A 20,923-nucleotide genomic window follows, 5' to 3' on the forward strand; every position below is an offset into this window, starting at 1 on the left:
TGAGGAATCCGTTCCTCGATCGAGAACCCACACACGTTACAATCTCCGAAAGCTAGCTGGAGCATCAAGTGAACCACGCTCTGTACATCCCGCGACCTTTTGGGGCCTTCCCCTAGACGTGCAGGCGGAGAGAGTGGTGCGTCTGACACACAATGCATTGAATCTTATGCTGGGTATGAGAAGGAGGTGTCTGGGTATCTGGTGCTTGAAAGGGACCAAGCCACCGGCCCTTCTTGACCTTGCGCCGGCCGTTTGGAATGCACAATACTTTCAGGTCAGTAAATGCGACAGCTCTTCGTCTTGGAGTCTAACGAGGAAATTCAGAACGTTGTCACTCGGGCACACTTGATTCCAGCAATATCCTCCGCGCTGGGAAATTTAATGAGTACTCAGTCGCCAGTACTCCGGCGGAAGGTTGAGTCACTTGTTCCGGAACCAGCCGCAGGCTCAGGGCTCGACAAGGTGTTAGATGAGCTCCACGGAAGGACTCAGATCCTGCTCTTAAGGTCGGCACGAGATCAGAAGATCAAAACTTGCCTACCGAGGGTTAAAGCCCCGAGTGCTCACCCTACCGGCCTTATCCTGTCTCAGGAAGGCTCCTCTGTACCAAACACGCCCACAGGTAACGACTTCACCAACTTCGCCAGCCTAGACCTCGTTAAAGAGACTCTGCACGGGCAGAATGGTGGTCAGTCACACGAGTCCATCTCAGGTCTTCCTGATAATGGTCTGATGCATCTGGAGTCTGGGAGAAGCTATGGCTTTGCAACAAACAGGACAGGCAGCGCTGAAAGCGACGGGATCGATCTCGCCCCTGAAGAAGGTTACATGGACAGCGATATGGAAGGTGTGGAATGGATTGATGATGATGCGGTTTCTTATACGTCGGAAATTCTTCCGGAGTATGGCGACCTGTACAGTGAGCATTATTTGGGGGACGAGGTCCTTGATCTGACACACAGCGAGCAAGAATATCAAGAGCAACACCTCGCCCTCGACGACGATCACCAGGAACATAATATGGATACCGCGGACTTCTATGATGAGAGCGACTGTTACGGCTATTACTACGAGGTGCCAGACATCGAAGGAGGAGTGCAACCCACTGCACACGATTTCGAGGATTACTCTGTCAAGTCAAACCGTTTGGTGGATACTGAGGACGACTACTCAGACTTCGTGGCAGATGAAGACGAATTCATTGATGATATCCACGAACGTCTCCGCGATCATGACACATATTTTGACAAGGGCCCAAACGATCCGTGGGAAACCAATGATGACTTTATCCAAGGGGACATGCTTCAAAGGGGTGATCTAGACCAAGAGGCGGGTCCCGACTACATTACCACGGGACATGTTCACCACAACGACCAGGCGGAAGAAGCTGAAAGCAACATGAGGGTCGGATGGCACAGCCAACTGCTTCAAGACCGGAGCCAGGTGCCTAGAAACTATGCGTACCATGGTACCGAGGAGCAATGGGCATATCCTGGACTGCACCCGATCGCCTTCGCTAGCAGGTTGGCAGATTATCAATAGCTGGGCCGCGGCGCATGCGAACATCGGACCAGGTGGCGCAGATGACATTGGAAAGAATTATCTAGGCCGGTCAGTGGACGCGCATCTTGGCATGGCGCGGTGCATGTACTATGTAAAGATGCAGCAAGATGAAAAGGGGCCTGTTTAAGGCGAACCGCCAGGACCGCCGACCAAGTCAGCCGCCCTGTTGTTGGCAGGGGTGTGTTTAGGTGGAATGTCTGGATGAAGCTCAGATTTCAGCTCGCCGGATCTGTTGGCGTGGACTTTGTTGCCCCTGACCGGGTAGAAAGTGGGGTTGATGGGTGCAAGAAGCAGCACCTTGACAAACAACCTTGGAAGTGCCTTGGGCTCGAGGAAGCCGTGTACGACACGCCACACCGGCACGTACATGTGGACTACTACCTTGGGACAGAGAGACATAGACTACACACAACCAACCATTCATCAAAGCCTCGCAGGCGTGGCGGTTGGCTGATTGCTGCAGTGACAGGCAAAATCAAACCCGTGGCTTGCTCGCTTGACGTTGGTTGAGAACCAAGTACCTGTACCTACCTCTCTTGGCCCTGCATGCTGGATCCCTCACCCGCCCTTGGCGGCATGAGCTTCAGGTTGCGCCGTTTCCTGATACCAATCGAGGGGGGGGCAGGACGTCCAGGCAGTGGACTGCAGCCGACCATTGCCAGCTGCGACGGCCTCAACCTCGTACAGCTACCTACTAGCGATCTCTGGACGGCACTGTACCACCTGCGGTGCGGCCTTGTGTGCATAGAGGTATACATATATAGTCTATGTACACATATATATGTATCTTACCAAACACGTAAAGACATCTAATTCTGACAAGGCAGGCAGGGTATCTTCCAGGGTGTCTTTCTAGTTTAGACTGTGGGCAGGCTGGGCAGCAGAGTGCGAACGAAGCAAAGGTGCGGCAGCTCATGTGTTCGTGTGCGTGTGTTTGTGGGCGCGCGCGCGTGTACACCACAACCGCAGCGACCCTGGAACCCACCGAGCTTTCTCACACTGCCAGCGCCGGCGGGCACGGAACACCTCTCTCGACTCTCCTCGCCCGCCTACCGCCCCATACAGACCAGCTCCCTCTCTCCTCAACTGCACGGTGCCCAGTGCCCAGTGCCCAGTGCCCAGGTGCGCTTGATTGCCCGTCCTTCTCCCACCCAGCGGCCCGGATCTGCCAGTGAGTGAGCCCCCTTTGGTCCGTCAGAGAGTCACGCTGTGGGCTGCTGCACGAGGTGGCATGATGCCTCCCAACGCGTGCGAGTTCGTGTTCGCATGTGAAGGCATCCTGCCAGTCCACCCTCGCCCTCGCCCTCGGTGACCAGCAAGCTTACGGTAGCATCTCACCATCAGCAGCAGCAGCAGCATCCTCCACTGCCTGCCAGCCCTAGCCCCTTAGCTCTGCGGCCTTCCGCCCATCCCCCCACGCCCGGACAGCCCCCGAGTCCGCTCCTTCGTCGGTCGCCAGCCCCGAAGACCCACAGGCGACGACCTCCGTCCTCTGCCGCCCGTCGTGAGCAGGAGCAGGCCGCCCCTTCGCGCCTCCCTCGCGCCTCCCACCCCCTAAACCGACCACATCTCCCGTCGACACACCGGCGCGCGCCCCGAACCAGTCGGCATATTCCAATCGGGCTGGGCGCCCCAACATGTGCCTGTGCCTGTTCCTGTGCCGCAGCCCTGGTCGCACCCTCGCAGAGACTCGCTGAAGGGACCAACACACACCAGGGGTATCCGCTATCCGTACTCTGGCCCTTCACAATTACACCCGGTTCCTGGTTCTCGCAAGAGCCCCCGTGGACACCTTTCGGCATACATGGCACGACAGGCTGGGTCATAGCTAAAAGATACGCGCCGTTTGGATCAAAGGGGCAGACAGACAGCACGCCAGGCCAATACCCTCCCGCCCCCCCCCTCTCTTCCACCATGGACACAATAAACATCGCCATAATCGGGGCCAATGGCGTGGGAAAGAGCGCCTTCCTGCAGCAGGCCCTGAAGATGTCCAGGCCTGCCAACATGGGCGTCGTCACCTTCAACTGGACCGAGCCCGATGGCTCCCAGCATACCGTCAACATGTTCGAGGTCGACCTGGAGGCCTTCGACCTGGGCATGAACGAGCCCATCCGCTGGCCCAAGCAGGCCAACGGGATGCTTGCCCCTCGCATCGATGGTACTTTGGTGCTCTACGACGTCATGAACAAGGACAGCATCACCCCGCTGCCCCAGACAATATGTGAGCCGTCCCTCGCCCGTCACCCGTCTCCGTCTCCGTACTATACCGCTCCCGTTAGGTACTAAGCCACACGACAGCCTCTCTCTCCCTGTCCAACTATCCCGTGGTCCTTGTCGCAACGAAATGCGACAACCCCGAGGAGGTCAGGGAGCTCGACACAACAAGCGTCGCTGCCGCATATCCATCCGTGGTGGCCAATTTCACCACCTCTCCAACCTCTCCGAACACTACTAGGGACTGTCTTCAGGTCATATTGAGGGCCGTCGTGACCGGCCGGAAAGGTACTAAACTCCATCCCCCATCCCTGTGTCCCGAGCCCCGAGCTGCTTCTATTCATGGACCTCCCCCAAGCCAAAGTGCCCAAGGATCATGACTCATACTTCACTCCCCCCAAAGCCGACTTCCATCACCTCTGAGCTGACGTGCATGCTATCCCAGGAGGTGATAAGTCGGATGCGGCCAGCCAAAGACGGCGTGCCGCCTCGGCCGCGAACCTGGAACCCACGGTAGACCCCCTCAACAACGGTCGACCCGATTCGGTGCATAGCAAACACAGCAGGGCCAGCTCCGACCTGTCATTGCTTAGGGGGTTTTCGCAGCAGTCGAGCGATAGGGACAGTTACTACCGAGGGTCGGCAGCACGCTCGCCCAGAGCGTACCCAGGTCAGGGTCTGGGACAAGACGAGATGAACCCGACAGTGTCAAGCCAGTTGCGGCAGACAGGCGTGCGTTTAGATCTGGGGGCGGAGCCGTTCTACGAAGTCGAATCAGATGTTGAGTCCTTCCGCACCTCAATGACGGACGATATGCCGATATTGCAACGAAGCGATGAGAGTTTCATGGACCGTCCCACCAAGATGACCGGCGTGGCATTCGATGACCTCGTGGACAGGCTTCTGGCGCCGAGGATGACGAGGGCGGACAACAACTTTGCGGACATCTTCCTGTGCCTGTACCGAAAGTTTGCTGCGCCAGGGCAGCTCTTTTCCGCGATTCTCACCAGGCTGGAGCGGGGCAAGGAGGACAAGTCAGCACACTACCTCAGCAAGAAAGCGACGCAGATGCGCATAATCGAGGTTGTGGCCAGGTGGGTGTCTCTTTATCCTGGCGACTTTGCCAGGCCGTCGACCAAGAAGACACTTGAGCGCTTCATCAACCACCTGGCAAGCGAGCCGGCCTTCAGTGCAGCCGCCGGTCAGATGAGGGTTCAGCTCGACACATATGTGGTTGAAGACGATGATACGGCATGGGCACAAGCAGATGATCCACCGGAGGATGCCAGTGTGGCCAGCTCACATAAATCCCAGGATCTTGAAGTGCCGATGGCCTCATTGAGCGTGGATGACCAGCTGTCGGCCGAAATGCGGCGACCCTCACAGGGCTCTGAACTATCACATGTCGAGCGAGACTACAGCACAGGGGAGACGAACTATCAGTATCATACTTATGGGGACTACGAACGCGAGGCGGCAAAAATGGTCCCTCAGGCTACGCTGCCTCTAAACAAATTCCGCTACCACATCTTCATGGACACGAACCCAGAAGACATCGCCGAGGAGATCACCCGCATCGACTGGATCATGTTCAGCAGCGTGCGTATCCGCGACTGGGTGCGACATGTCAGCCTGTCGAGTGCAGAGAAGGAGCGATGCCGGTCGCTGAGAAATGCGAACCGCCTGATCGCGCACTTCAACCATGTCGCTAAATGGGTGCAGAACATGGTACTGATCCGCGACAAGGCAAAGCATCGCGCCCCATGCCTCGAAAGATTCATGATCATCGCACACAAGCTGCGAAAACTGAACAACTACAACGGACTAGGCGCCGTGGTCGCCGGCCTGCAGAACGCTAACATAGCGCGCCTCCACGCAACACAGGCGCTCGTCAGCAAGGAGGTCTGGAAGCAATACCAGAGTGCTGAGAAGCTAATGTTGAATACCAAATCGTCGTTCGCATACCGCCTGGCGTGGGAGAACAGCCCGCTCCCCAGGATACCGTACATGGCGCTCCACCGGAAGGATCTGACGTTTGCTGAAGAGGGCAATAAGACGCTTGTGGGGCCAAATGGGGACCGAATTAACTGGAAGAAGTTTGAGATTCTTGGGGAGATCTTGTTACCGATCATGAAGAGCCAAGGGGCACCGTACCCGAACCTCCTCAAGAAGCATGAGGTCAGCCGGGACTTGATCTTGGACTGCCGGATGGAGCTGGATGAGGATGTGAGTATTCATTCTGTTTGGGAACACACTGCAAGCCCATGCACGCACACAAAGCTGACAGACACCCGCGATAGGCCCTCTACCAGCGCAGCAAGCAAGTCGAGCCCGGCATCGGGGGTACAGGTGGTGCGGCCGACCTAAAGAAGAAGACGATGGGTTTTCTGAGGGGCGGGGTCTGAGGGAAGACCTCAGGGGCGGACGGCTGATTGGATTGATCTACGCCGAGGAATTTATCTTTCACATATGGAAGCTGGAGTCTTCTAACTAACTAAACATACCTTTTTTCCGACTTGCACATAGAGAGGAAACATGGGTAGCGGAGTGTCATGGGTCTTTTGTTTCGTTTTAGTCAAAGGCATGTGTGTGTGTGTCTGGAGCGCTCAGGTCTTTTTCGGCCCAGCCTTTGTTAATACACTATTGTCATCTCACCGTCCAATGTTTATCCGCAAATGCTCTCCCTGACTGTTGCAATTGGTTCTGTTTCGAAATTCGAGCATACGCTGAGCTCAATGAACGGTACTGCATGCTTGCTCTACTCGGCGTCACTTCGAAAGACGCCTGGAGGCCGAGGTTGAGAGCACTGCGGAGGATGGGAATAAAGGGGTATCGTATTTCATGTTCATGTGCTGTGTGACATGGCGTACATCTATCTCACGTATATACATTGACGCCTCACTGCTCGGTGCTATGGCCTATACTGCACCTTAGCTGGGGCAGTAGGCCCGTTCTGATGTTCCCACGCTTCCGAGCCCACGTCGGCACCGCCATGCTTCGAGAGGACCGCGTCGTTGTCGAAGTGGTTGCTGGTCTTGGTCGGCGTGTACGTCAGCTCCACCTCGTGGTCGACCCGGATGAAATTCTCCTGGGACCCGGACCCGGAGCCCGAACCAGCCGCGGCGGCCCTCCTGAAGGCGCTGCTGGCCGCGGTGCCGCCGCTACCCCCCTGGACGGCGGCGGCGGCAGCTCGGCTGCCGCCGTTGACGGTTCCGCCCCAGGAGCCGAAGAGCCAGCCGTCCATGACGGGGAGGCTGGCAGTGATGGTGCCCATACAGAGATCAAGGCAGGTCCAGACGAGGATGTCGGTGTAGCTCCACGTCGAGTCCTTGGATATGGTCTGCAGCTGCTGCAGCAGGCCGCCGATGACGCTCAGGGCGCCGGCGGCCCAGATCAGGAAGAGCCGGGCCTTCTTCTGCCAGCGCATGCGCACGTTCCACAGGATGACGACGGGGGTTAGGAGCAGCAGCACGCCCAGGGCGAGGTGGGCGACTCGCAGGGTGCGAACCGAGAGCGTGTTGTCCAGGCACGAGGCCGGGCTGTCCAGGCTGCCGGCGTACCAGCGGTCCCAGCTCGCGCGGGGCGGCTCGCAGAGGAGGACCTGCCAGAAGACGGCGAGCAGGACGTAGGCGACCTCGAGGGCGAGGAAGAGGTCGGTGATGATGGTCCAGAAGCGGGAGATGCAGTCGACGATGCGCCGGATGAAGAGGGTGATGGAGATCTTGATCAGGCCGACTGCGATGTAGAATATTATCTGGCAAACGCGGCCGTAGTAGGCGTAGACATTGTACTGCGCGTACGTCACCTCCCAGACGTGGTGGCCTGCTCCGCCCTGGACCACCATGAGGATCTGGAGGATCGGATATGTGACTGCGATGGACTGCGGGTCGCCTGAGGTCAGCCTTGTTTCCTGACTATTTCCACCCGAGCCGGGTGCTTATGCCGTCTTTCCCCATTTCTGGCATGCGAATAATGCTTGCACAGGCTGGACGTATAAATACGTATAGTATGTATAGTCCTCAGCCCACAACCACACACACCAGGGGCAGCATGCTGGGGGGGGGGGGGGAGTCTTACAGCGGCGGCCAATATAACCCAATCATCCGACCCAAACACCATCTTTGTACTGTAATACCTGAGTGCGAGCCTCGTAGCCGTCACCACAGATATCAGCAGTATGACGATGACCATGCCGGCGATGATGCCCGGCTGCTTCGTCTCGTACACATGTCCCGCGGGCTCTTTCGGTACCGTTATCCACCCCCTGCTGGCATTCGCACCGAAGAGCCCGACCGACCGAAAGATGCCCCGGACGATGAAGAAGTCATCTTCATTGTTAGGCGGGTTGCCGAGTATGGCGGAGCTGTTGCTGCTCATGGCGGGAATCTGAGCAGTCGACTTCCACGCAGTCGAGTTCTGAGCAGTCGACTTTTTGGGGGTGGGTGCCAAGGTGGGAACAATGCGGAAAAGATGGACCTCCCGGGAGCCACGACCCCAAGTATTTTTATCGTCGGCAGAGTTGCCCAGCGCTGATCACTGACGGGGCCCGACAGCTTGGGTGGGCAGGTTGTCTTTGGGTTAGAGAGGACACCTTGGACACAAATGGGCCATTGTCCCGGCGGGAAGGAAGGAAACTCAAACACTGCCTCTGAGCCTCAGATATGAACCCCGTTTCAAGATCCGCCCGGGTGGCTCGATGGGCGCACGAACACACTGAAGAACGGTTTGCCGGGCTGGCGAAGTCAAATGTCCGGAAAGCATCATGGTTGGACCAGGACTGGAGACTTGTCGAGGGTTCTGCCTTCAGCTGCCGGGCGCTGGGCTCCACAATACCAGGTTTCTTGTTGAACGCAGGGCGGCCTTGACGGTGGCAGACCTTGCAACACAGCCCGCAGGGGTGCTCAAACTTTACGTACGAGGTTAATAACAGAACGTACGTGGATACAGGGCGACCGAGCTAGATCGATCCACCTGGCGGCACGCAACAAGATGTTGGCGCCACGAGGAAGCCCTCCCCACAACACCACGGCGCATCAGGCTACAGGACACAGGACGATATCTCACGGGCACGTCATCCCGCGAGACTTTGTGTGTGTCCCGTCCCGCAAGCCACGCGGGAAGGGCCTGATGGTGTGTGGTGTGGTGGGCCAAAGGTAGGCTGGGCAAAGTTAAAGGACTCCCGGCGTTTTGCCGTCGCCTCATTCATAGAGCGCCCGGGAAATCGCCGGCAGTGGAGACTGCAGTTTTAACCGGGCCTGGACCACGGCGAGCTCGGCCGCCATCAGACCTGGGCTGAGAGGCCGGAACATGCGGCATGGCGACCTCGAGGAAGTGAGGCTTGGAATTTGCGCGCCGAGGCCGGTCCCGAGTCGTCTCGACTCGATGGTACGAGGCCCGGCTCCTGCCGCTCTGCCATGAACAGCACGTATTTATTTTTCCACGTCGCCGGCTGTCGAGGAAAATGTCGAGGCCCCCGTGGGCGTGGCTCTGCGCGGGTAAAAGTGGGTGACTCGTGGTGGTTGAGAGCTGCAAGCCGAGGCGAGTGTGGACACAAACCCCCTGTGGGCGTGGGCACTCACTGCTGGCGGACCTCCGAGGGTCGGTAGCTGGTAGCTTGGTAGCTGGCCATGACTTCTTTGGCAGACTCACGATGGGGGCAAAAAGCCAGCCAGATACCTCGGCCTGGGACGAGCCAGCACTTGCACCAAAGGCTCCGGCCACCCAGAAAATTGTGCATGCGTGGCCCGGCGGCCTGCTCCGAGTAGTCGGATCCGATGGAACCCCCCCCCCCCCCCACATTCAAGGTCTTTTGCCCGGGGTGCCAGCGAGGGGCGCGCCTGGCACGGCTCATCTCCGAAAACATCGAGGGGCGGGCCCCTTTGCGATAGGGGCAAGTGGCGGCGGATGGAGACGATGGATCTTTGCCAACAGGGTCCAGACTCGCCAAAGCTCGACCTGATCAGCAACTGGAGCAACTGGAGCAACTGGGTCCTGCCGAGGGTGGTGAGGAGGCCGTCGCTTGTCTGCGATCCAATTGCCAAAAGTCGCTACACCAGCCGCCATCCCGGCCGCCCGGGTTCTCGCATGCTCAACGTCTGAGTTGAAGACCCGCGGCTTGCGGCCATCACCAACCTCTGGCAAGCACCGCACCCAGACCCTTCCAACCCCAGCAGAGTCCCTTGCCATGGCGCGCCACTCCCTCGGTTCCCTCCTCAGCTCGGGCCTGGCCCTGCTCGTGGGAGGCTCACTCGCCGCACGTCTCCCTGGCCGGTCCGACAACTCCACAGCCGACTGCACGGGCGTCTTGGCCCTCAGCCCCAGCTGCAGCTCCGACCAGGCGGCATACGCGAGGGACGTCTTCTACGTCGGCGGCCGGTATTACGAGGACTCCAGCGGCAACCGCACCACGGATCAGTTGTACGTCGAGAAGCTGACGCCGGCCGCCGTCACCCAGCCGAAGCCGGTCGTCTTCTTCCATGGGGGTGGCACGAGCGGAGTGTCTTGGCTCAATACGCCAGACAGCAGGAAGGGCTTTGGTTCGTCTTTTCATGCTCTGTTCTGTTCTTTTCTCTTTCCTCCTGGAGCGAGACATGATGTCTCTCGTAGCTGTTAGAGTGGCCTTTGAGATCGTGAAACGAGCCTGCCGCTCACAAGGGACGGTCAATGAGCATCGTGTACGTCTCAAAGGCTGCTTCCTGGCTTCTGGAATATATCATGCAGCGAGGAATGGACCTGTGCTGACAGAATGACCAGCCTCATACTTCATTGAGCAAGGCTACCAGGTCTACGTTGTCGACCAGACCTCAGTCGGTCGCAGCACCCAGCCAGACCTGAACAGCTACCCCTTGTCAGCCAGCACGACGGTCGAGAACACCGAAAAGTCCTTCTCGGGCTCTCAGCACTTCCCGGAGCTCTACCCCCAGGCCGTGCTGCACACGCAGTTCCCCGGCACCGGCCTGCGAGGCGACCCGTACTTTGACCAGTTCCAGCGGGCCGTGATCCCCTTCTCCACCAACTCCACCGGTGTGGAAAACGTCATGAGGGAGGCCGGCTGCGAGCTTCTGTCCATCATCGGCCCTTCCTACCTCGTCTCCCACTCCGCGGGCGCCATGTACCCGATCCTCATGTCCAACGACTGCGGCTCCCTCGTCGCGGGCAATATCAACCTCGAGTCGTCCACCACCCCGTTCTTCTTCCCCAGCACCGGCTCCCTCTCCGGAACCACCACGCGCAACTGGGGCCTGACCGACGTGCCCGTCGACTACGACCCGCCCGTCTCGGACCCCTCGGAGCTGATCCAGGTCGAGGTCGGCAACGACACCCTGGCCCACCGCTCGTGCCACCTCCAGGCCGAGCCCGCGCGGCAGCTGCCCAAGATCAGCGCCGTCAGGTACCTGCTCATCACCAGCGAGGCGTCGGTGCACGTCACCTACGACCACTGCACCGTCCAGTACCTGAGGCAGGTCGGCGGCAGCCCGCAGTGGATCCGGCTGGCCGAGCTGGGCATACACGGGAACGGCCACTTCATGCACCTGGAGCTGAACAACCAGGAGATCGCGGCCGTCGTGCACGACTGGATCCAGGGCGGTGAGAAGAATGCGACCCTGACGCGCAGGTGGGCACGATAATGGGTGTATATAACGCGGGAGGAGATGGAGATATGTATACACTGGTAGTTTAATGTCTCAATATGTAATACCGTATTGGACCCATTCATCAGCGTGTTATGTCTCAGCTTCTCGCAATTTAAGTCACATGTTATATGAACTCCATATCTCGAGCCATTTGCATTTCAGACATTACCCATGTGAGGTAGGTTAAGCTGAAAACACACTAATAGACGCACACATAGACACACATATATCTGACTGAACACCTTAGGTACCTGTCACTGTGGAAATCAACTCAAAGTCAATGTCACTACACAGGACGTTTTGTCTGCTTTTACCTACGCGCCTGAAATCTGCCTTTGTCTCCTGCTTGTCTCACTCTCCGCCCTCGTCCTAACTGACTACGAGTCCCAGATTTCAAATGGCAAGCAGACCTCGAGTACTCTCAGCCGGAAGTCGACAAGAGCAAAGTGAAAGCAGACCGCTACTGTTTTCCCTGACCAGAACACGAAGCCACACGAAGCCCATCAAAGCGTCGTGAGTAGCAGGGTCTAATCCCCGCGGCCCTGTCTGGTTTTAGATGGTGCTAACCACTGATGGTCCAGTTTTCCCCTTTGGGGGAATTCGCAAAGGGACTAAGCAGAAGGGTGAGACCGCCGCGTCGCTCCGCCAACTGTCTTAGTACTCTGGACTGCGGTCTTCATCACAGGCTGCTGACAACGGATATAGTGCTGAGAGTTCCTTGCCTCATAACCGCTGTCACGGACAGCGACGACTGTTAGGTCAGGAGATGTGTCCGGCCTGTTCAGAAAATCTGTCGGCACATCTGCACGCCAAGTCTCACGCGGTCCTGCCAGGGACAGAGGGATTATAACCACCATGCACGATGACAAGGGCCCTGACCTGTTATGGTCGACAGTGTTCCGTATCAGCTGTTCCCCCATCAGGGCGACCGATGCTATCGCGGTGTCCAGAGGCCCTGTGCAGTACTTTCCTGGACGCTCTCCCTGCACTCCACGGCGCCCACCCCGGATGTTTGGACATTCGAGGCTGGATGTATACGGACACCGGGACACTTCGATCGATGCTGAGACGTCAAGCTTACAAACACTACTAGGCTACCACAACCCGGACAGCAGAAGGGAAGCGTAAATTGCTCTAACACCGCACAGGTAGAACCCAGCCGAGAAGCCGGGCCCGGTGTACCGGAACAGAAACACTCGAGCGTCGAGACCCGAACGGACTGGTCACTTGTCACTAGCCCTTTCCCCCGGGGAGATTTCGCGGGGCCCAACGAGGGCTCGAGGGTCTTCGTAACCGAGGGCGGCGCCAAGAAGAGCCTCATTGGTGGACAAAGGATGGCGTGAGAAAACCGCCGCCGTCCTACGAGTACATGTTTTTCCGCGGTGGTGCACATCTGCCCTTTGAGACAAGCAAAATCGGGCCACGGGTGTCCTCGCGTGCCAACTCTTCCTCTCGGTCGTGAACAAGAACACACAAGCAGACGGGCGGCTCCTCCCCTCCCTTCCAAAAAAGCAAGCCCGTCACGCGGGGCACGAGGGAAAATCGGACCAGATGGTTGAGGCGCACGTCAGCGGCCACAACCCAGGCCCTGCGAGCCAGCCGAGCCAGCCCAACCAGTCAGTCCAGTCGGCCGGCCGGCCACCTTTGGATGGGTGGTGGGCAAATTAGGCTAGGCGGTTTGACAGGTGTTGGCGGCGATCCCACCCAGGCCTTTTCCTTTTGGGACGGGGTTGGGAAGGAGGACGAGGGCAGACGCCCAATTGCGCAACTGTGCTTGCAAGCCTGCAGGCGCCATTTCTTGTCGATCAGAGCCTCTGATGCACGAGGGTCCGTCCCCCTCCTCGCCAAACCCCTGCCTCCCCAATGACACACCCACATGTACCTCGTCCCCCATTGAGCCTTTTCGCAAGGCAGCGCGACATCATTCTGCAGCAGCAGGACACGATAGTCTGGTCATCAATGCCGAACATTGCGGCAGCCGTGGCGGCGGCGGCGGCAGCAGCAGCAGCAGCAAGAAACACTTGCAGCAGGAAGGCTCGCAGGGGGAGGGCGAGGAGGAGGACGGGGGGGGGGAGGAGACTGGGAGTTGGCCCACGCACAAACGCACCAAAGCGGTCAGGACAGAATCACGATGCTGCTGCTGCCAATGATGCGCCCCTTGTGGCCTGGTGCATACCTTCTCTCGCATACCATTCGCATACCACCAGCATGCCATACCGTGGTACGGGTACCGCGCACGCACACACTCACACACACAAGATTTGCAACCGGACGGTTTCGCGACTCGTGAGCTCACCTTAGCTAACTACGGGTAGCCTACATACCTACATCACACCAGTCCACATTCTCTCAAGTCCCCATAATGGTTGGCGCCCCCATTCCCCGTCTCCCCAGTTGCCCCAGTTGCCCCAGTTGCCCCAGTGCTCCAGGCCCCGGGCCCCGGGTACCCCTTCTTTTTTCCAAGCTCGACGAGGTCACCGGACCCGCGCCTTTGCATGGCAGGCATCTGATCGCATTTAGCCGCATCCCTTGCTTCGATCCTGTTTTCCTTTGAATAGCTTGTAGTCCCCCCCCCCCAAGCCGTTGGTATTTCAAGCATTTGGCTCGCTCCTCGCCCTCCCGCCCGTACAGTAGTAGTAGTACCTGGCTTGCATGTGAACGATCTGCCCGTCTCTGTTCCTTTGTGCCTGTCTACCGACGCTGTCAACGACGCCGTCCAACCGAGCACAGCAGTGACCGTACACATATACTCTCACATAACTCTCACACTTCTTCACACCCACAACCTCACTCACACTCACACAACTCACGCACGCACACACCATGTTACACACGCATATCAGACCAACGGCAATGAGAGCCTCCAAGGTAAAGAGCCAGAGGGGCCCTTCAAAGAAATCACAGCCCCTCGACCCGGTCGATCTAAGCAGGCGCCTGAATATCGTCATTGCGGAGCGACAACTCGAAGATTTGCAGCTAGGCAAGAAGCCGCATGAATCAGAACCGGACCTGCTCAAGTCCCGGCGCACACACGACGTGCGCAGCAAAAAGACCGCCCCGCCTCCACAGGACGGCAACAAGAGGTCCTCCCTCCTTACAGCCCCAAAGACGTCAACAAGATGGGTCTTCCGGACAAAGCCCGTGGCCGACCCCTCCCCCCACGATTCGACCGACTCCAGCGCAACGTACGTCCACGTCCCACGGCAGCCCAACGTGCCATCTCAGCGCACCGCCACCATAAGGGCGGCGCGGAACCAGCCAGGCGCGAGGCAGGATAGCGAGGGGCTCGGACAAGCAGATAAATATTCTGTGGTGCTGGAGGAATGCTCCAGTGAGCCCGCAAGAGGGCGATCGGGTGATGCCAAGGAGCACTGTCCACCAGATTGGACGCAGGTTGATTCAGCAGGGCCGAAACCGCGGCGGCTGCAGCTACTCAAACGGATGAGCCCGATTGCTGTGCTCAAGTTGAGACTCGGGGGCGACGGCCCCGAGATTGAACAGGTGGCCAAGGTTGCGCGCACTCGATGCGACACCGCGATGGATGGGAGTCAAGCAGCAATGAACAGGAAATCCGGAGTCTTCTCGAAACTGCTGGCGCATTAGCAGGCCGGTGCATAGGAAAGGGGGAGATGCGGGAGACGAAATGCATAATGCACATACAATATTGAACTCTCCACGCCTGTGGTCACCTTTTTTGATGCCTGTTGAACGCGAGAGCGTCCTGATCATATATCTTTATCAAGGCCGCAGTACGGAATTGCGCAATTGGAGTATGAGAACCCGCATCTTGGAAATCAGGTCCACTTGGACTCCGCCTCTATCAGCTTCTCAATGAGCTGCACATCTTGTTTTATGACCTGCTCCCTCACCAGGTCGGTGACGGCACCCGTAGCCTCCTGCTTGGACAGCAGGTGCAGGACCAGCTCGCAGTACTCCCTCACGGCGTCCCCATCCTCGCCGGGGTCAGTCCTCGCCTTGCGCAGGGCCTCTTTGCCGCGGCGCAGGCCCAGGTCGTGCGTCCACCTCGGCTTCTTATGCTGGTAGCCAGGCGCCTGCTGCAGGTTCCAGGGGAGGCCGCCGCGGCCGGGCTGCTCCTCCTCGGGCGGCAGCGTCGCGACGTGGATGTTGGTCAGTTTCGTTGGGAGGCTGGGGTACCTCTTGAAGAGCTGCGCCAGCTCGGGGGAGTCGTCTAGGATGTTGAAGGGGTGGGCCTTGCGCTTATTGGGTCTGCTGTCGTCGTTGGTGTCCTGTTGGGTTGGTTTGGAGGGCGCTTGCGCGGGCTGGGGCTCGACCGGTGGGTGATTCTCCTTGTGGGGGCGGAAGCAGGCGACTGAGCAGCTTGAGGTTGGTTAGCAGACTGGACTTGGACTGGATAGGTCGGAGGACGTCGAGGGGCCGGTCTTACTAGGAAATAGAACATCGAGGGCATTTGTATTTTCCTTCTTGCTTCTCGCAGATCCCGCAGAGCTTGGGCTGCGGCTTTGGGGGTGGAACTTCCTCAATTTCTGCCGTTGGCGCGTCGTGCGTGGTCACGTCGTGCTGTGCTTCCCCGTGCTCTGCCGCCTCGTGTTCGGCGCTCTTGTCGGTTGGGGGCGCACAACCATCTTGGTCGTTCGGAGGGCCCTGAGCGTCCACTGACATGGCCGCGACTGCAATTTCAAAGAGTGATCGACAATACGGACGGTAAATCGCAGGCGGCTGTGTGCAGGTGAATTACGGGTTGGTCGTGTTGGAAGTGTTGGATGCCGTTGTTCTCGATGTGGGTGGAGGGGCGCGGCTGCTCTGAAATTTGACTTGCAGGACCGGCCATTTTTTAGCAGGGATCCCGGCCCCCCACACACGGGCTGCACACTGACTGCGCAACTGGGTGCTCAGAAATCTGGGGAAGCTCGGAAGATCGCAACGCCCAGATTTGTTATCAATAGGTCCCACCTCCACTGCAGCCCGGGCCAAGCAATGACGCATTTCTCGGGGCAAATAATTCTCGCGCATTTTGTAAGCAACGGGGCCTCTTCTTAACATCACTCCGCGGCCGCCGCTGCTGCCACTTTCCTACATTTTCCCACCCACCTACAAACCAGAACTTCTCAAGATGATTTTGAGGAGGATAAGCAGGCCGTCTGGCAATTTGCTGTCAGCGGCACGGCCGTCACAGACTCGCCCCGGCCCGGGCATTGGCCGGCTCTCCCAGATGCGATTCCACAGCATAGGCTCGACACATCCGCCCTTCGCAGCCGGGCAACGACCACAAGTCCCCACGGCGAGGTCCTCACTTCCCGGCATGCGGACCACCCTCGGTCGGCGGACAATTTTCATCCAGATCGAGCCCACACCGAACCCGGACGCCCTCAAGTTCCTCCCCAACCAACGCATCCTCCCCGAGAACATCAACACCCCCTTCATCGAGTACCTGAACCCACGCAGCACAATCTCGCCGCCCTACCCATCCCCGCTGGCTGCCCAGCTCATGAACGTCGACGGCGTCAAGTCCATCTTCTTCGGCGGTGACTTCATCACCGTGACCAAGGAGGAGGACGCGAACTGGGCACACATCAAGCCCGAGATATTCGCGCTGACCACCGAGGCCATCACGGGCGGCCAGAGCATCGTCAATGTCGCCAAGAAGAAGGATGGGGCCGAGGCGGCCGGCCAGGGGGTTGAGGCCGACAGCCTCGCTTACGATGAGAACGACGATGAGGTCGTCGGCATGATCAAGGAGCTGCTGGATACGCGGATCCGGCCGGCCATCCAGGAGGACGGCGGCATCGAGTTCCGCGGCTTCGAGGACGGCAACGTCCTGCTCAAGCTGCGCGGCGCGTGCCGGACGTGCGACTCCAGCACGGTCACGCTGAAGAACGGCATCGAGGGCATGTTGATGCACTACGTCAGTAACCCCCCCCCCCCTTTCATTTTTTTCTTCTTTCCCCTGGGAGACTGTCCCACCGCATATCCAGACACCGTGCTAACTGACCCTTCCAGATCGAGGAGGTTAAGGGCGTCACTCAGGTCATGGACGAGGAGGAGGAGATAGCTATGAGGGAGTTTGCCAAGTTCGAGGAGAAGCTCAGGCAGCAGAAGGGCACCGTGCCTCCCACGTCACCCGGCGCAGGGTCCATCGACAAGGTCGCTTGAGACTGCCGGACATCAGAGCCCTCGCTGCGAGCTCGCCTCTCGACTCTAACAGCATCTGTGCTTCACCTATATGTGTACCCTTGTAAAATTAAGGTAGGGCTGTCGGGATAGGCCCTGAAACGCAAGATGACACCATGGTATAATATTGGCGGTTCTAATAGACGAGACAAGGCATTCTTTTCGAGCTTCAAATTGGCTTTTGACTGCTGCATCAGACGACGGCTTGTCCTTCCACTTGGGTGAATACAGACGTTTCCTGAACGGCAACGCTGCCCGTAAACGAACACAGAACCGGCCATTTGGTCCCATCCTCGGCAGCAGGTCTGGAAACGATTAAAGGCACTGTGCGCTGATACGAACCGTAGAAAGTGAAGCAACTGCCCACCCGGCGGGATCGTTCTGCCGGGTCTCGGTGGAAGAATATCTTGTGTTTGACTGGCTGATCTTGTTCACTGTACATACGGTACCGGATGGCAAGAGTTGTAATGAAGGGGTTTGGCGTTTCATGATGAAGGCCAGAAACAAGGAGTCCGCTCACGGCATTGAAACTTAAAACTCAGCCATTGAAATTTCCCGTATCGCGACAGGCGCGAAATGTGTGAAGTCCTCTTCCTCACAGCATCCTCTGGGGTGACCCGTCGCAAACCTCCTGTCTCATGATCTACTCCCTCGTAACCTCCTATTACCTTATCCGGCCACTATGGGGCACGCCGTGAGAGCGTCGTAGTTTGATCTGCTGTCTGCTCCGGCCCGCAGAATAACGTGACACGGCCTGTATCACCAGCACTTGCGATTGGCCTGGTGGCGCCCAGCAGACGAGAGCAGAAAGGCAAATGCCCTGGCTTGTGATACACTCTCTCAGCATGCGTGACAGCGCCAGTGCTAAACTCCGACCGTTGTCGTCCTACGCAGAATCATTTAGGCCGGCATCAAAGACCTACATACTTGGTACTGAGATGCCGCCGCCGTACATGTGTGTTTCAAGATATAGTACGTGATCGACAGCCACAATCGGCGCTGCCAGAGCCGCGAAGCTATATGCCCCTTGCACCCCCGCCAGCGTCGGAGCCAGTCAACGACGCACAACAGATGTCATGGTAGGGAGGAAAGCTTTGCAGCTGATCATGCCAAGACCTCTCCGGTCGAGCCTACATACTAGGGGCGTCGACCCCAGGGTCGGGAGAGGAGAGCGAGGGGCCCTCACTGCAGGCCCGACCCCAGCATGTCTGTGCGACGAATCCGGGGTTTGAACGGATCGTCAGGATCGTGGGCCTTTGATCCCAGCTGGAACGGTAGTTGGATGCCTGTGCCATAATCCTACAGTCTGGTCACGTCGTCGGCGGGCGCCTCTGCAGTCCTTGTTTCGGGCCACAGCTAGGCAGTCCATAGGGCTCAAGCTTATGCATAAAAGGCAACCGGCTCGCCACCAGCCGTTTCTCAGCTCGGGTCGCAGTGGCCGGCCCGTGCTTCTAATTGGAAACGCGTGCTGAGGTCTGGTGTCTGTCTCTGGAGCAGGTCGGTGAAGGAATAGGATGCCCCATATCCAGTCGAGCCAAAAGCTGGACGAGGACGTCAAGCTGTTGCCTCGCTCCGCTCTGGCTGGCTTGCCTCGGTCCTTTTGGGGGAGGGGTGGCAGAGTGACAAAAGACGACCATCTGATGGCGGGGCCTATGACAAAAGGTCACGGTCAAGGTCAAGGTCAAGGGCACGGTGGCGTCCGCGGAGAACCAGCCAGCTGATGGCATCGTGGATTGATTGACTTTCCGCCAGGGTCCCTACCCCGCTTCGGAGGCCCGTCAAGCATGCTTGCGATTGAGTTGGGGCTCCCAAGACCCATCCCGGATCTCTGCTCGCATCGGGCGCGAACGCACAATGCTGCGCTGATCAACACTTGTGCGTCCATCATAGCACCTCTCAGCTGACAGTGCCACTTGCCCAAACAAGAGTTTCTCAAGAACGACCCAGACACCTTGGGCTGGATGCGCGCATCCAGTGCCTCATGCGTCTAGCTTGGAGGCTAGAGCAAGGCCCAGAGCGGCTCCCATGGGCCTGCATGGATGGGCAAAGCTCAACGGTGCCCCCTGGCTCCCGTCCTCAGACGAGGTGGACGGCGTGTGGCCCGGGCAGCGGGCAGCGGGCGCAGAGGTATACTGTAGACGGCCTCTGAGGTCGTCTGATGTCGCGGAGCTGAAGGGGAGCGAGGAGGGGCAAGAGCGGGAGGCAGTCGGTCGGTGGGCGGGCTAGGCCCGTCTCCTCTCGCAACCCCGTCGTCAGAATGAACTGAAGATCGTCGCCACGCGTCTACCAAGCGTCAGTAGACCACACATGGTGGCTTGTTTCCTGTCGTTTTCATTAGATATGCATAGGCCGCATGTAGCAACCGGCTTTCTCGGGTCCGACTCCTGCGGCGAACGGGAGGAAAGACTGGTGAATGCCGCGCGTGGCCCCTACATCGTAAAAGTAGCGTAGCAGGCAGGATAGGCGATTTCGAGTCTGCCGTCTGTCTGTCATCACGCTCGTTGCATGCAGCGGTTGGGATTTGGTGGCTGCCCTTGGCCCCCAGGCCCCTTGCTGCTGGTTGGGCGTGGCACGCTGGATCGACGATCGCCGCTAGACGGGATCATGCTAAGTGAAATTGCGGGGAAGCCTCGTGTGATTGGGCGCATGCAAGGCCCCTGGTCACATTTCCGAGTCTCCCAGCTTGAGGCCAGGGGGGTCCCTTGAAGTTTGGCCTCCTTCCTGTGCTGCTTTGTGCTGCGCTCTGCTGTGCTGGATGTTGCTGCCACAATGTTGTCAAACTCCTGTATCGCACCGTAACCGGCCGTGCTGAGGTTGCGCTGTGTTGTGCTCTGCCCGGGAGAGTGAGAGCCATGGCGGCTTGGGCCGTGCATTGCAAGCATATAGGATGCGAGCCTCGGCCCTATGCAGAGGAAATTTGTTCGCGGGCATGGATCTTGTTGAATGGGAATGAGTGGGAGTGAATGGGATGGGCTGACTGGCGAGGGACCCGTAGGAGCAGCGGCAGGACCAGGAGCAGGGCCAGAGGGCACGAGCACCTGCAGCTCCAGACCAGCCACTACTGCAATGGACCGCAGGTAGAACAGACCGAGTGGAGGAAAGGGGGGTATCAGAGGCGGAGGAAGGCAACGATGCGATGCAATGCAATGCATAATGGAGCATCTGGACTGGCCCGCAGCACCCTTGAAGAGTCCTACATCGCACAGTAGTGCCGGTGCCATATGGCACATACCGTCTGCCCACTGTCGATTGTGGTCAGATGCCACGGTATGGAGGGCGACGGCGACATATCCAGACAATTCCTGGCGGCATGGAAGGATAAACGCTGTCGAATGAGAGGCTGGTCTAGCGAGTGAGAG

General features: G+C 58.5%; 7 protein-coding genes across 7 annotated transcripts; 5 read left to right on the forward strand and 2 right to left on the reverse strand.

The window, feature by feature from the left end:
* Window positions 1–381: 381 nt before the first annotated feature.
* Window positions 382–1,542, forward strand: INS49_011380 (uncharacterized protein; the record flags this gene model as incomplete). The annotated part of the gene is made up of 1 exon (XM_043172098.1): window positions 382–1,542. The coding sequence occupies one exon, from the start codon at window positions 382–384 to the stop codon at window positions 1,540–1,542; it is 1,161 nt and encodes a 386-aa protein (XP_043023843.1).
* A 1,935-nt stretch (window positions 1,543–3,477) lies between these two features.
* INS49_011381 (uncharacterized protein) lies at window positions 3,478–6,185 on the forward strand (the record flags this gene model as incomplete). The annotated part of the gene is made up of 4 exons (XM_043172099.1): window positions 3,478–3,787; window positions 3,865–4,068; window positions 4,226–6,006; window positions 6,081–6,185. 4 exons carry the CDS (start codon window positions 3,478–3,480, stop codon window positions 6,183–6,185), a joined length of 2,400 nt encoding a protein of 799 aa, XP_043023844.1.
* A 506-nt stretch (window positions 6,186–6,691) lies between these two features.
* Window positions 6,692–8,157, reverse strand: INS49_011382 (uncharacterized protein; the record flags this gene model as incomplete). The annotated part of the gene is made up of 2 exons (XM_043172100.1): window positions 6,692–7,694; window positions 7,916–8,157. 2 exons carry the CDS (start codon window positions 8,155–8,157, stop codon window positions 6,692–6,694), a joined length of 1,245 nt encoding a protein of 414 aa, XP_043023845.1.
* A 1,536-nt stretch (window positions 8,158–9,693) lies between these two features.
* Window positions 9,694–11,408, forward strand: INS49_011383 (uncharacterized protein; the record flags this gene model as incomplete). Its single annotated transcript, XM_043172101.1, has 3 exons — window positions 9,694–9,783; window positions 9,887–10,316; window positions 10,534–11,408. The coding sequence occupies 3 exons, from the start codon at window positions 9,694–9,696 to the stop codon at window positions 11,406–11,408; spliced, it is 1,395 nt and encodes a 464-aa protein (XP_043023846.1).
* A 2,859-nt stretch (window positions 11,409–14,267) lies between these two features.
* INS49_011384 (uncharacterized protein) lies at window positions 14,268–15,017 on the forward strand (the record flags this gene model as incomplete). The annotated part of the gene is made up of 1 exon (XM_043172102.1): window positions 14,268–15,017. One exon carries the CDS (start codon window positions 14,268–14,270, stop codon window positions 15,015–15,017), a length of 750 nt encoding a protein of 249 aa, XP_043023847.1.
* Window positions 15,018–15,208: 191 nt separating this feature from the next.
* On the reverse strand, window positions 15,209–16,055 carry INS49_011385 (uncharacterized protein; the record flags this gene model as incomplete). The annotated part of the gene is made up of 2 exons (XM_043172103.1): window positions 15,209–15,752; window positions 15,820–16,055. 2 exons carry the CDS (start codon window positions 16,053–16,055, stop codon window positions 15,209–15,211), a joined length of 780 nt encoding a protein of 259 aa, XP_043023848.1.
* A 451-nt stretch (window positions 16,056–16,506) lies between these two features.
* INS49_011386 (uncharacterized protein) lies at window positions 16,507–17,546 on the forward strand (the record flags this gene model as incomplete). Its single annotated transcript, XM_043172104.1, has 2 exons — window positions 16,507–17,298; window positions 17,394–17,546. 2 exons carry the CDS (start codon window positions 16,507–16,509, stop codon window positions 17,544–17,546), a joined length of 945 nt encoding a protein of 314 aa, XP_043023849.1.
* Window positions 17,547–20,923: the final 3,377 nt, after the last annotated feature.

This window comes from Diaporthe citri (genome assembly GCF_014595645.1).
Source record: "Diaporthe citri strain NFHF-8-4 chromosome Unknown scaffold_5, whole genome shotgun sequence".
Taxonomy (NCBI): domain Eukaryota; kingdom Fungi; phylum Ascomycota; class Sordariomycetes; order Diaporthales; family Diaporthaceae; genus Diaporthe; species Diaporthe citri.